The sequence below is a fragment of the Sus scrofa genome, chromosome 13, assembly GCF_054392235.1.
Source record: "Sus scrofa isolate SSC_HxYL_T2T_F1_AM1 chromosome 13, Sscrofa_HxYL_maternal_Yorkshire_Landrace_v2.0, whole genome shotgun sequence".
Lineage (NCBI taxonomy): Eukaryota > Metazoa > Chordata > Mammalia > Artiodactyla > Suidae > Sus > Sus scrofa.
Window position 1 is genome coordinate 123,256,429 of NC_139395.1, and position 14,237 is coordinate 123,270,665.

Consider the following 14,237-nt stretch of genomic DNA (forward strand, 5'->3'; position numbering starts at 1 on the left):
ATAGCTCATGCTAACGCCACATCCTTAACCCACTGAGCAAGGTCAGGGATCAAACCTGTATCCTTATGGATCCTAGTTTTGTTAACAGATGAGCCACTTAGGGAACTCCCTTGATCAATTTTTTTAAAATGGGAATCGGAAAACCGAAGATAGAAGTATGATTTTGGAATCACTTCATTATTATCTGCAGATAGATAACTGCACTTATCTATCCCAACTCCTCTATTTTACAGATGAGGGAATAGACCTCAAATTTTACAATTACTATCTCCATTCAAACTCCAAGAGAGCAGACGCTTGGTCAGCCTGTTTCCTTCTCTACCTCAGGCCTTAGTCTGATGCTAGATGAAGGCTACGTAGTTCTTTAGAAGATATGCAAGTGCTCTACACATCATGTACAGACAGTGCTCTCATCCTGTCCATGGGGACCCAAGAGTTTGCCCTTGAGGGTTAGGGTTGCAGAGGTCCTTCCAGCAAAACCCTCTTTTAAAGGAAGTATTCATCATACCCAGTGCTCGAACATCATCCACTGTAAGTCTGCAACTACCCAGCCTCAGGATTTTTAACTTGCTGACAAGATGCATTTGCTGGGTGAGTAAATGCAGAGTTCCACCTATGAAATCATTCCAGGAAAGATCCAATTTTTCCAAGTCTGGGAGAGAAGGCAGCAAAGCAACTGGAAATGAACACAAGAAAAGACAGATTTGCACATGTCACTTATGATTTGTAGTAAATAGAATCCACTGCCTGTTGCTCTGTAAGAGGATAGAAGGAGGATGGACGTGCTGACTTTCCACAAAGCAGGGATCTCTCAGCCATGCGGTTGGAGGCATCATGACATTTACATTTCCTATTTCTTGGGACATTTTCTGTTTCTGCCAAATAACTGCACTTTGAAAATGCAGCAGTGTTTCTGTAAGATTTCATACAACCTCCTTTATTGCAGAAGAATTGGTAATTCTCCTGCTATGACTGTTATACCACTGTCACTATAAGTGTATACTGGTCCTTTTATTTGCAAACCCCTCTGACATCTGTCGCCCTGTCATCCTATTGGGTCTTCAGGCTGAAGGCCTGGGGAACACTCCAGGACCACTGGAGTGGCCAGGACCACTGAGATGGAGGATACCCGTTACATTTTCTGTTTTATCTTGATCAGCTGGGTATCACCACCTTACAAAGCCCCTGCTATACCTTCATGGGCCAACACATGGAAGTTTAGACATGCACCAAGCTTGACCAGAACCCTCTCTGAGTCTCTGCCATTGCTCACTAAAAGTGAAGTTAACTTCTATGAAAAAATTCTTAAAGACCATCTTTATCTCCTGCAGCAACAAGGCTTGAAAGTGGAAATGTCAAAGTCAAGGGGGTAAAGCATCTTTTTTTGCTTGCTTTTGAACACTTGTTTTGAATGTTAAAATGGTTGCAACATTTTAACAGTCAGAAGCTTCATGGTGAGCATCTAGAGTTATAGGAACAGAAATTCCCAATCTTCCACAATTCTGAAGACATGATTGGGAGCAAAACAAAGAAAGTTTTCTTTTTACTGTATGACTTTAGCAATTTCATCTTGTTCACCATGATCCTAACTTTACAAAGTATGAAAATCTATTGAATATGTGAAGAAGGCAAAAAAAAAAAAAAAAAAAGAAAAGAAAGAAAAAGAAAGAAAGAAAGAAAAAGAGAAAAAGAGGATTCCTGGAGCCCACTCTCAAAAATTTCAATTCAGTGCTTTGGGTTGGACTCAAGTGCCTACCTTTCCACAAGTCCTACAAGAGATTCTGACGTGTATATAGGCATTTGAGAACCACAGGCATGGTTAAGCTCCCTCTTAAGCAATCGGTCTCTGATATAAAGGTATGGATTCTAATTAAAATAGTCAAGGACCCCTCACTCAAAATGCAGTTCTTTTGATGCTTCTATTGGCAGACACACCTAATTTGATTGAAGATTTGATCTAAGATATCTGAAAAAAAGAGAATTTTTGAAAAGGTGGTGATAGGTGGTCTTGGGAAGAGAGTTCTTCACAACCAAAGTCCTGCGGAGGAGTCGCGAACAGCAGTTGCACTTCTGTGTACAAAAGGTGTGAGCACCTTTTCATTCCACAGATAACAACACGATGACCCTTGAATTCTCAGTAGGGCTCAATCTTATGGATGACTTCACATCATATGTGGGAACATGTTTTTTGAGGGAGCTGGAGGTAATCAGTAGAGAGGTAAAATTGCTCAGGAAAACAAATAAACCTCCATCTTAAACTCGGCTCAAATCTTTGAAGCTCAAGGAAGAACCTATTAACTGTTTGTTGTTGTTGTTGTTTTTAAATAGCAGTGTTGCTGTCCTTCCTGAATGGTCTGGGCCATCCTGCAGACCTTGGCTACCAAGAGCGCCAAGCGCTTTGCCTGCGAGGTCAAGTGCATACAGACCCGTTTCTCTCACGTCTGCTGTTGTCAGTCTGCAGTTGTTCAGATCTAGACACTTGTCGACAGCCTTTTTGCCCCACTTCTGCAGGAACTGCTCATTTTCCTCCATCCTGGATTCCAATTCCATTTCTAAAGCGAGAGGCTTAGAATAAAGTGTTTGCTGTGAACAACAGTATTAAAGATGCACAGTGATCACAATAAGACAAGTGAGAAGAGGGACAACAGCCATGAACCCGTCCCTTGTGAAAACTCAGCTCAGAAGGGGACAGAACTGACTTCTGTTCCTGTCTCTGCTCAACTCTGGTTCTGCTCCAGTGACCCTTTTCCTGCAAAGGGGCCTGAGGAACTTAGTGGCTTTTCTTTCATGTTGACCTGGGCCTCTTGCCTGTAGATAGATTTGTGTTCCTGGACAAAGAGGAACTTGTTAGCACAGAGTTTAAGATGGTGCTGCTGGAAGGATACGCAGACATCATTGGTGAATGGGACACTGGAGCTGAGGGGGCACACAGGTACTGGCCTCTTAACTAGAGGGGGCAGTGGCAGGAGGAGGAGAAACGTGTCAATCACCACCCAAGAGCCTCAAATGGTTACAGTGAAACACTCCTCTCCTCATTTCCTAGACCCTGCCTTTGACAAATCCAGAGAGAGTAATGTACTTTCTCCACTCCTGTCAGAGAATACACCCAGGAAGCCTCTTTTGTCCTTGTTAAAAGGGACCTGTTATGTGGCACCCTCAAGTTCCTCTGTAATAACACCACATGCTATTGATAAAACTTAACAAATCAAATAATAAAAACATAAAGCTATACTTTTATGGAATGCCAATTATGTACCAGAGCTTTACCTACCGCATATGTCAACATTTAAGACACATGTGAAACCCATCAGATTTTTGTAAGGAAAAATGAAAAGACATGTGCTGACAGTGACTTTAAAGAGGTTTTGTAAGTGAAAAGGTACAATTTAAAACACAGAGTATCCGGAATCCAAAAGGAAAGCATAAGTTCTGAATATGTGGTAATACTCTACCTACCCTGACAAAAAAAATTATACAACCATACAGCAGAAAAGAAATATATCAGTACCATTGCAAATGAAAATATAGGAGTTCCCGTCGTGGCGCAGTGGTTAACGAATCCGACTAGGAACCATGAGGTTGCAGGTTCGGTCCCTGCCCTTGCTCAGTGGGTTAACGATCCGGCGTTGCCGTGAGCTGTGGTGTAGGTTGCAGACCCGGCTCGGATCCCGCGTTGCTGTGGCTCTGGCATAGGCCGGTGGCTACAGCTCCGATTCAATCCCTAGCCTGGGAACCTCCATATGCCGCGGGAGCGGCCCAAGAAATAGCAACAACAACAAAAAGACAAAAAAAAAAAAAAAAAAGAAAAGAAAATATAGTGGCATTACAGTAGTAGTAAATCTAGGCTAAAATATTGGTAGGATAATAAAAACTCCACCTCTCCTCCACAGTGTGTCTGGTGGCTTGTTATTTTCAAGAAAATCGCCTATAGGTTGAAGGTCTCAGCTGGGGTGGTTGGTGTTGCCACATTTCACCAGTAGGAGGCAGCATTATCCACCCACCATTTATTTCTTCACTCTGGTCTTCGATGTTTATTATGGTACGTTAGATACAAGGCATTTTATTTTGGGTGGGGTTACCAGGCTGAGAAAAACAGAATTAGCACATCCCATTAAACAAAGTAAACAAGGAATCATTGTTTAGTAAAAGCATATTGCAAATATTGCATGTATTTTTTTCTGGCAGTCCTCACTTGGGGTGGAGCCGAGGATTGTTGTGGTTGGGGGATGTGGAGGCACTGCCTCTTACATGACAGTGAGTACAGGATGTTTTGTGTAAACTTAGTGCAAGGAGTCACAATTACACTATTTCATAGAAACTGAGACTCAGAAAGACTTAGTAAGCAGCAGAGCCAGAATGTGAATGCAGAAGTCTATTCCAAAGCCCTTTATGTGTGTGTGTTTTTAAATTTTTCTTGCTTAAAAAATTTCTCTGCATTGTATCTTGTTATCTTTTTTGTTTCTAAACTTTTTGTCTTTTGGGGAGGCAGGGGCCACACTTGAGGCGTATGGAAGTTCCCAGGCTATGGGTTGAATTGGAGCTACAGCTGCTGGGCCTATACCACAGCCACAGCAACGCAGGACCGGAGTCATGTTTGTGACCTACACCACAGCTCATGGCAACGCCAGATCCTTAACCCACTCAGTGAGGCCAGGGATCAAACCCAAGTCCTCATGGATACTAGTTGGGTTCGTTACCGCTGAGCCATGACAGAACTCCTGTTTGTACGCTTTTTACCTCCATAGGCTCAACCTATAATCATGCTCAAATTCCAGCCTCCCCAAACTTTTTTTTTGTTTTCTGCTCAAGCCTCTGTTGTGTCGATCATTTCCTTTACTGTTAAATGTTTGTAGTGTATACTTGCTGTTTGAAAAAAATTGTATTTTTTTACCACAGTTACCAATTAACCCTCTACATTCTGGTTGCCACACTCATCTAGCCAAATAAATTGTTTCTAAAAGGTCACCACCAATGATCTGTGCATGGTGAGGCCATTCAAGATGGCTGTTCTCTTGTTCTCTGTACATACTCTGCTCAACCAGGCCCTATTTCACTCACATGACTACCCAACGCTCTTAATTATGGGGCTTAATTGACTATAAATAGTAACCTCCTTCCCTAAGTAGCCCGATTGATGTCATGACCTGTCTGCCATCTGCTGCACATGGTGGGGTGTCACTCCAGGACCTTTGTGTGAGACTCCCCCAGCCAACAAACCATTAGTGTCACTGTCTCCAGGCTCTTTCTTTGGTCTCAGGGCTGGACAACAACAAGACTTGCAGGCCAGCGGGTGCAGCCCAACAACCTACCAACAGATTCGGAAATCTCAGAATACATCCTACTTGGATGTATGTACAAATACTCATAGTATTTGATATGATTGGCAAGTCCAGGACAGCACAACTGGAAAACCTGGTTCAAATCATGGGCCTGTCGGGTAAGCAAGTCACGTAACTTCTCTAAGCCTTGGTTTACTCATCTATAAATGGAAACTGTAATTCCTGTCTGGTTCATTTCTCAGAAGAATAGTGACTTCAAGTTACTGAGGCCTTCCAGGAAGATGGGACTTTGCTATACCCCTTTTTTTTTTTTTTTTTTTTTTTTTTTTGTCTTTTTAGAGCCAAGGAGGTTCCCAGGCTAGGGGTCGAATTGGAGATGTAGCTGCTGGCCTACGCCACAGCAATGCCAGATCCAAGCTGCATATGCAACCTACTACACCACAGTTCATGGCAATGCCGGATCCTTGACCCAATGAGCAAGGCCAGGGACTGAATCTGTGTCCTCATGGGTCTAGTCAGATTTGTTTCTGCTGAGCCATGATGAAAACTCCTGCCATGTGTTTTACATGGGAGGTACTTTGTAAACATTTGTTGAATGAACAAAAAGCAATGAATGAATGAGTGAATGAATATTAGTTTTATAGTTATTCAATTATCAAAAGCAACATGATAAATCTTTCTCAAAATTATGCTAAAAGTTAAATAAGAGTACCGATTTATAAGGCCCCTGGAATCTTACAAGCCATGTATTTCTTTCCTTTTTTAACCTATGAAACTTTCTTTCTATTGAGCTTAAATCACAGCTCAATATCCAAAACAGATGAATGAGAGCTGCTACAGATTGGCTGAGATGGGAGGGCTGGTGCTCTGGGGAGGGTGCAAAGTGATCACACATGAGCAGATCCATGGAGAAATTTGAGGCCTTTTCTGGCTGCTTTACGGCTCAACCAAGCTCTTGCTTCTCCAGGTGATTCTGTGAGCTAAGCAGTGTCTTCTCATTAGCTTCCTTTCCGAGCTAATTATGTAGGACTTTGTTTCCATTGTTCATGAGCAAGAATCCCAATGCGTTCATAAAATATTGTTATATGTTTGTAACATGGATGGTGCCATACAGGGAACCAAGATAAGTTCCTCTTGTCAAGGAGCTACCTGTCAAATGGCAGAGACAGATGAGAGAGCCGCAGTCACAGTAAGAGGAGAAGTACAATGGTGGGGGATGCAAGGGGTGCATGGGGGCCTGTGGCAGCGACAGTACCTCAGATCTGGTGGGTGGGTCTTGGCAAGCTTCCAAGCAGGAGCAGTGGATAAATTGCACCTGACAGGATAAGTTGGTGGGAGCCAGATGGGTAGACATGAAGGAGGAAAAAACAGGGAGGTGCCGAGGGAGAAAGGTGACACAAAGGAAAGCCTTGCCAGGCAGAGGGCGGCATTTTGGGGGAATGTGGCCAGTTCAGGAAACTGCAAATAAGTCAGAATGTCAGGAGTAGAGGATGAACATGAGGTTGGGGGAAAGCAGAGGTCATGAAGAGATATCCAACTGACCACAAACACCTTGAAGACCATGCTTGGGAGTGTAGATTTTCTCTTCAAGGCAAGAAAGACTCAGGGAAGGATTTTGAGCAAGTGAGAAAACACCATTGTTATGTGTGGCTTAGGAAAAGCCCCCCAGGGTGGCAGTGTGGAGGGCAGGCTGGTGAGAGAGCAAGACCAGGAGCCAAGAAAGCAGTTAGGAAGCTGTGGCAGTGGTCCAGGCAAGAGGCAAGGAAATCCAGGACAGCAATGGAGAGGAGCCAGGTCCCAGAGCCATTTGGGGGACAGAATTAGCATGACTCCAGGAGCCACTGAATTTGGGAAGAAATGGAAATGGAGGAGCCACACACAGCCCAAGGGTCTGATGTTGCCCAGCCAGGCTATCCAGCTGGCTAGTCTTGCGCTGTTAATTTTATCATGGTTATGGGTATTCATTAACCATGTTCCTGAACCTCCAAATCATACTTTAGAACAAATATCAACAACTTTCTGATTGCCTTCTTTTAGAGGTGAATCTTTAAACTTTCTATTTCCACAAATATATTCAATCTGCTTACAGGTAAAATAGTTTTGGTGTTTGGTGCAAATACTCTGATGGAAATGAGGGTAGATATAAAGAAAACAAGATTGGCCACAGGTTGATAATTGTTAGAGGGAGGGAACTTCATACTGTTCTTTTTTGTGTATGTTCACATAAAAACCTTAAAATGCTTCAAAATTACATTTAATCTAATAGATAATATATTTATGGTATTGTAGGTGATGCATAACTTTTGAGAGATTTGGCAATATTTATTTTCATAACTCTTGAACTTGTAATCTCTGTTCTGGGAATTTATACTTAAAAAATAGCTGAAATACAGTGAAGCAGAACATAGGGGAGAGGGAAAGCTAAAGATATTCCCTAAAGGGCAAAAAAGGGAACTTAATTATGACATATGCATGCAATGGAATAGTATGCAGTTGTTAAAATCAGGCATGTGAACGGCATGCAGCAATGTGAGAATTGCGCAGTGTGATGATATGTCCCAGAAGTAGGATCACAGCTCCATGGAAGCTCAAGAGGGCTTTCTCAGCTATTATAACCATGCAAAGGATGTCCATTCTGGCCCCAGCTCCCTCTCTTGCTGGTCTGCTTTTCTCATCCTCTCTCCATCTCTTGGCCCACTTCAGCATCCCTAACTTTCTGGCTCCCTCTCATCTTGGGCCTTGGCATTTACAGATCCATTTGCCTGGAAAGTTACTACCATACATATCTATATGGCTGGCTTCATTCACTCATTCTACATGACTGACTTTATTTACAGCTCTGCACAGATGCTACCAAATCAAACACCTTCCTTCCAACTGCATCTAAAATAATACACCTCTCCCATCATTCTCTTATTTCTTTAGCCTGCTTTGTTTTCCTTCATTCAATTTATCACACTGAAATTATGTCTGCTTTTGGTTCTTTTGGTTCTTTTTTGGTAAAGAAGTTCCTCTTTCTTGGGGGGAGGGCACCTGTGACATCTGGAAGTTCTTGAGTCAGGGCTTGAACTCATGCCACACCAGTGACCCAAGCCACAGCAGCGACAATGCCAGGTCCTTAACTCTGAGCCACCAGAGAACTCTCAGAAGGTGTCTTTCATGGCTTTATTTCTAACACAACAGTAGCTGGCACATAATAGGTACTCAATGTTTGTTGACTGGTTGGTTGAACATAAATGCAAACATATGAATAAAAACCTGAAAAGGATAGAAGAAATGACCATTTGCGTTAGAATGAAGGGAAATAGGATAGTTTCTTTTGATAATTTAAAAGTAAAATGAGCTAATTATTTAAATCATTTAACAAAATATTTATAACAGAAATTCACCAGATTAGGTTTCAGATTAGGTTTCATTTGACCCGTGTGAACGCTTTAGGGGAGAACATTTCTCTAAATAATAAAGAAATTACAGCAGTCAGAAATGTACCAGTGTCTAAGGGGATTGGCCTCAGTTTCTTGTCACTGGGTTGGAAATCAGTTATTTTAAGGTCATTTTTCTTTCAGTTTTGGGGGACCTGAGTTTGAGGTTTGAGCCTCTGATGAATTTCTTGAAAAATGAAGTCTGGGGTTTAATTTCTCCTCCTAGGAACTTTTCTTCCCTATTTGACTCATAGTCAAGTTGAAAGGGGTCTTTCTCAATGACATCTTCCTGTGGGTTTGTTTTCTAGGATTTCAGAGAAGATAAAACTCTGTCAAGCCTGAGTAGATCCTAACTCACCTACAAGAATTTTTATTCCCCTCCTCAGTTTTTATTGCTGGTAATGTTTAACATAAAAATAAGGATGATGTAACCCAGGATCCGGGAACAGATGGTAGCAGATATAAATCCGAAGCAAATTTGAGTTTTAAACTTTGCCCTATTTTATTGTATGAGATAGTTTATTAAACACCACTTTGGCAAGGGCATTAAATATGTCAATACCTTTTAAATTTCATCAGTCAATTAGCATTACCTTCTAAGAGAGATAGTTTAAGAGCCTTGGCATACTACTAAGCTGTCTGGGTCCTTTACAAAACTGTCACTCAAAGGAGTTTGCCTCTAGTGATCCCAGCCTCATCTCTTTGCAGTCCTTTTCTTTTTCTCTTGGCATTTTCACCTTCTCTACTCTAGCCCTGCACCCCAACCCCATGAAAAACACATTGGCAGTAAAGAATTAATTCACTCCATAAACAAAATTTACTGTGGGCCAGATACTGTTCTCGAAACAAGAGAGTCAATGATGAACAAGACACAGCTCATGACTTTGCAGTCTTAACCTGGTGGAAAGTTGGCCCTGTATACTAGTGATGACACTGGGTCAAAGGCCACCAGGGAGGAAAGACCTACTTAGTTAAGGAGCCTCAGCTGGACTAAGCCTGGCTTGGAGCACAGCCTTTGAGCAGCGAGTGACCTTGCATGTGTATTAGAGAATTGAGACAGCTAAAAAGAGAGGAGAGAGGAAAGTGTCCCAGGCAGAAAAAAACAGGCTCAAAAGGTTCCAGGCATGAAGGCCTAAAAGAGCCTGGGGTTGCCTCAAGAAGTGAATTATGGTTTGTCTGGAGCAAAGATGTATGAGGTTAGAGGTAGGTGAGTTGAGATCCAAGATTCATAAGGTTCAAGCTGTTATCTTTCTCAGGGTTTGCTTACATTTTACGGAGCGTTTAAGACTTAAACTAAAGGGATAAACTGTAAATGAAATTTTAGCTTCTGTTAATCCAATTTAGATTCCTTCTTTAGGCCAGAGCTGAATAGATATTCTTGAAATTATTATGTTCTTTTCTTCCTCCCTATAAAATAGGTCTTTCTGTACTACCATGTTCTAGAAGGGTTCAAGAAATACTTTGTACACAGGGGATCCTCAAAATAACCCTGCAGAGCCCACCTTCACGCTTGGGTGATGGAATGTTCGGTATACCTGGAGTATCATTTTAGAAGTCACAACTGGGCATCCTTTTCTTTCTTTCTTTCTTTCTTTCTTTCTTTCTTTCTTTCTTTCCTTCCTTCCTTCTTTCTTTTCTTTTCAAACTAGAGCAGGATCTGGTCCAGATTTACATAGGAACAGACAGCAATGAAAACAGACAGTTGTCCCAGCCACAGCCCCTCAGCTGACCAAGCCTCAGTAGGTTAGGTGGGAAAGGGAGAATTTTGGTTTGTGAATCCAGCCACAACCTGCAGCCCTGGCTGTGCCATCCTGATTCCACCATCACCCCAGGGGCCCTTTTCCTTCCACTAGTCCTCTAGCCCCCACCCAAGACTTACCTCCATGGTCATTTTCACTCATTTTACCTTTTGGAGATTTATGCACAACTGTTCTCTGGAGAGCCATCCCAGGAAATGGTTTCATTTTTCCCCCTCCTTAACTGCTGTGACTCCAACTTCCAAGTCATAAGAAAACATGGCTGGATGATGTTCCAGGATGTGGTAATTTACGCAATGAAACCCCACCCAGCTAGCAAGGCCCTGCCAGGTTTTCTGTGCAGACACATCCACTGCAGAGCAGAAGGGCCTGGGAGTGGGTGGGGCGGGGGGGAGGTAAGAAACCATGCAGGACTCAAGAGAACAGAAGAGGAAATGAAACACGGTAGGGAGTGAGAAAGGCAGAAAGGAGGTCAAGGCAGAAGAAGGAAGCAACTGAGAGCCTGACAGGGAATCAAATGGAGGAACATGAGGAAGGCAGCCTTGGGAGAGAAGGGGAAGGAACTGCATCCTTTTTTTTTTTTTTTTTTTTTAATTTTTACCTTTTATTATTATTTTTTTCTACAGTACAGCATGATGACCCAGTTACACATACATGTATACATTCTTTTTTCTCACATTATCATGCTCCATCATAAGTGACCAAACAGAAGTTCCCATCGTGGCTCAGTGGTTAACGAATCTGACTAGGAACCATGAGGTTGTGGGTTCGATCCCTGGCCTTGCTCAGTGGGTTAAGGATCCGGTGTTGCCATGAGCTGTGGTGTAGGTTGCAGATGCAGCTCGGATCCTGTGTTTCTGTGGCTCTGGTGTAGGCCGGCGGCTGCAGCTCCCATTGGACCCCTAGCCTGGGATCCTCCATGTGCCGCAGGAGTGGCCCAAGAAATCGCAAAAAGACCAAAAAAAAAAAAGTGACCAAACTTAGTTCCCAGTGCTACACAGCAGGATCTCATTGTTAATCTATTCCAAAGGCAATAGTCTGCATCAATCATCCCCAAGCTCCCAATCCATCCCACTCCCTCCCCCTCCCCCTTGGCAACCACAAATCTATTCTCTAAGTCCATGAGTTTCTTAATACTACAGTGGTCCAAGCAACAGGTTACCAGGCTCACACTTAGAAAAACAATCATTTTTTTCAGAGCATGTTTGAGAAATTCCTCTTTATATACAAACTTGAACAAGTACTCAGGCTTCCCACACCAACTCAAGATTTCAGACCAGCTTTCTCTTGTATCTGCATTAGGTTTTACTTTGTGAAGGTAAACCCTGGAAACTGAATTTGAGGATATTTCCAGATCACAACATAGCAACCAGACGACAGCGGCTGAAAACAGGTTTGCCTCTTTTCCTAGAATCAGAGGCATTCACTTAAGAGCCCTTTGGAAAAGCTAATGGCTGGCATTTACTTGAGTATTTACTGTCAATATTTACTGTATTATCAGTAAGTAAGTTCATTTGCCATGAAACCCTAAGGGTAATATATGCTTGACAAATTATTTCTCAGGCAGTTAAGTGATTTTTATTTATTTTTGCAAAAGCGAGGAATCCATTTTTTTTCCCTTTTCCATACTTAGGTTTGGGCTTAACATATATTTAAAATTTCTGAGGAATGCTTTCAATGGCATTTTTGATTCAGTGTTTCAGAGTGAATCATGTTTTAGGTGTTGCTTGTTAAAGGGCAAGGCATTATTCTTTCTCCACAAAAGTCACTTCATTAAAAAGCATGATACGTGCTACAACATAAATGAAACGAGAACATAAGAGAAAAAAAGCCCGTCACAAAAAGGCAAATACTGTGTGATTCCACTTACAGTATCAGGTGTATATATAGGAGTCAAATTCATGGAATTAGAGAGTAGAACTGCGGCTGCCAGGGCTTGAGGGAGGGGGAAGCAGGGAGTTTTGTAAGAGTGTAGTTTTGAAAGATGAAAAAGTTCTGGAGATTCATTGCAAAACAATGTGAATACATTTAACACTACTGAACTGCACACTTAGAAATGGTTAAGATGGTAAATTTTATTTTAATTAATTAATTAATTAATTTTTGTCTTTTTGCAATTTATTGGGCAGATCCTGCAGCATATGGAGGTTCCCAGGCTAGGGGTCGAATTGGAGCTGTAGCCACTGGCCTACACCAGAGCCACAGCAACGCGGGATCCGAGCCGGGTCTGCAACCTACACCACAGCTCATGGCAACACCGGATCCTTAACACACTGAGCAAGGCCAGGGATCGAACCCGCAACCTCATGGTTCCTTGTCGGATTCGTTAACCACTGCGCCGCGACAGGAACTCCAAATTTTATTTTATTTTTTACCACAAATATTATGTGTGTGTATACAATATTTTTAAATGTTCAGAAGGCTAAGACTCTAAATGTAAAGAATTTTAGGAATACATCATCCAACGTTTACTTTTATTTTTCTTTTTATATATGTACAAGTATGGATTTAAAAATCCATACCTAAATGTCTAAATGGGTTTTAATACATATAAAGTAAAAATCCTAGGTAATTTTTTTTAATGTGGATTCCATTTATTATTTACTATTCTTTAAACACATTTTTTATTGAGGCACAGCTGATTTACAGAGTAAGCTTGAGAAGTACGACATTGTGATTCACAATTTTTAAAGGTTATGCTCCATTTATAGTTATTATAAAATGTTGGCTATAATCCCTGTGTATTATTTATTTATTTAATTACTCAATGAATTTATTACATTTATAGTTGTACAATGATCATCACAATCCAATTTTATAGGTTTTCTGTCCCACACCCCCAGCACATGCCCCCACCCCCTGAACTGTCTCCTTTGGAAACCATAATTTTTTCAATGTCTGTGAGTTAGAATCTGTTCTGCAAAGAAGTTCAGTCTGTCCTTTTTTCAGATTCCACATGTCAGTGAAAGCATTGGATGTTGGTGTCTCATTGTATGGATGACTTCACTGAGCATAATTTCTAGGTTCATCCATGTTGCTAAAAATGCCACTATTTCATTCCATTTAATGGCTGAGTAATATTCCATTGTGTATATGTACCACCTCTTCTTGATCCACTCCTCTGTCAATGGACATTTAGGTTGTTTCCATGTCTTGGCTATTGAAAATAGTGCTGCAGTGAACATTGGAGTCCACGTGTCTTTGCGAGTCATGGTTTTCTCTGAATAGTTGCCCAGGAGTGGAATTGCTGGATCAAATGGTAGTTCTATGTTTAGTTTTCTGAGGCATCTCCATACTGCTTTCCACAGTGGTTGCACCAATTTACAATCCCACCAACAGTGTTTTAGGGTTCCTTTTCCTCCACACCCTCTCCAGCACTTACTATTTGTAGACTTTTTGATGCTGGCCATTCTGGCTGGTGTAAGGTGGTACCTCATCCTTGTTTTGATTTGCATTTCTCTAATTATAAGTGATGCTGAACATCTTTTCATGTGTTTTTTGGCCATCCATTTCTTCTTTGGAGAATTGTCTGTTTAGATCTCCTGCCCATTTTTGGATGGGGGATGTTTATTTTTTGGTATGGAGCTGCAGAAGGTGTGTATAAATTTTGGAGATTAATCCCTTGTCAGTCGATTCACTTGCAAAGATTTTCTCCCATTCTGTGGGTTGTCTTATCAATTTGTTTTGCTGTGCAGAAACTTTTAAGTTTAATTAAGTGCCATTTGTTTATTTTTGTTTTTACAGTCATTCCTCTAAGTAGTGGATCTGAGAAGATGTTG

The 14,237-nt window shown here is 41.6% G+C and overlaps 1 protein-coding gene across 4 annotated transcripts in view; it reads right to left on the reverse strand.

The window, feature by feature from the left end:
* LRRC31 (leucine rich repeat containing 31) overlaps positions 1-10,741 on the reverse strand; it is a 29,001-nt gene extending 18,260 nt beyond the window's left edge. Inside the window, exons 1-4 of one of the 4 annotated variants that reach the window (XM_084990248.1) lie at positions 10,581-10,741; positions 2,427-2,583; positions 1,757-1,966; positions 509-676 (exon numbers count right to left, since the gene is read on the reverse strand). In XM_084990248.1, coding sequence (XP_084846374.1) covers positions 509-584 — 76 coding nt within the window. In that variant the 5' untranslated portion in view covers positions 585-676; positions 1,757-1,966; positions 2,427-2,583; positions 10,581-10,741. The remainder of the gene's footprint in view (positions 1-508; positions 677-1,756; positions 1,967-2,426; positions 2,584-10,580) is intronic. The other 3 variants (XM_021069769.2, XM_021069771.2, XM_084990247.1) reach the window with 3 other exon arrangements.
* Positions 10,742-14,237: the final 3,496 nt, after the last annotated feature.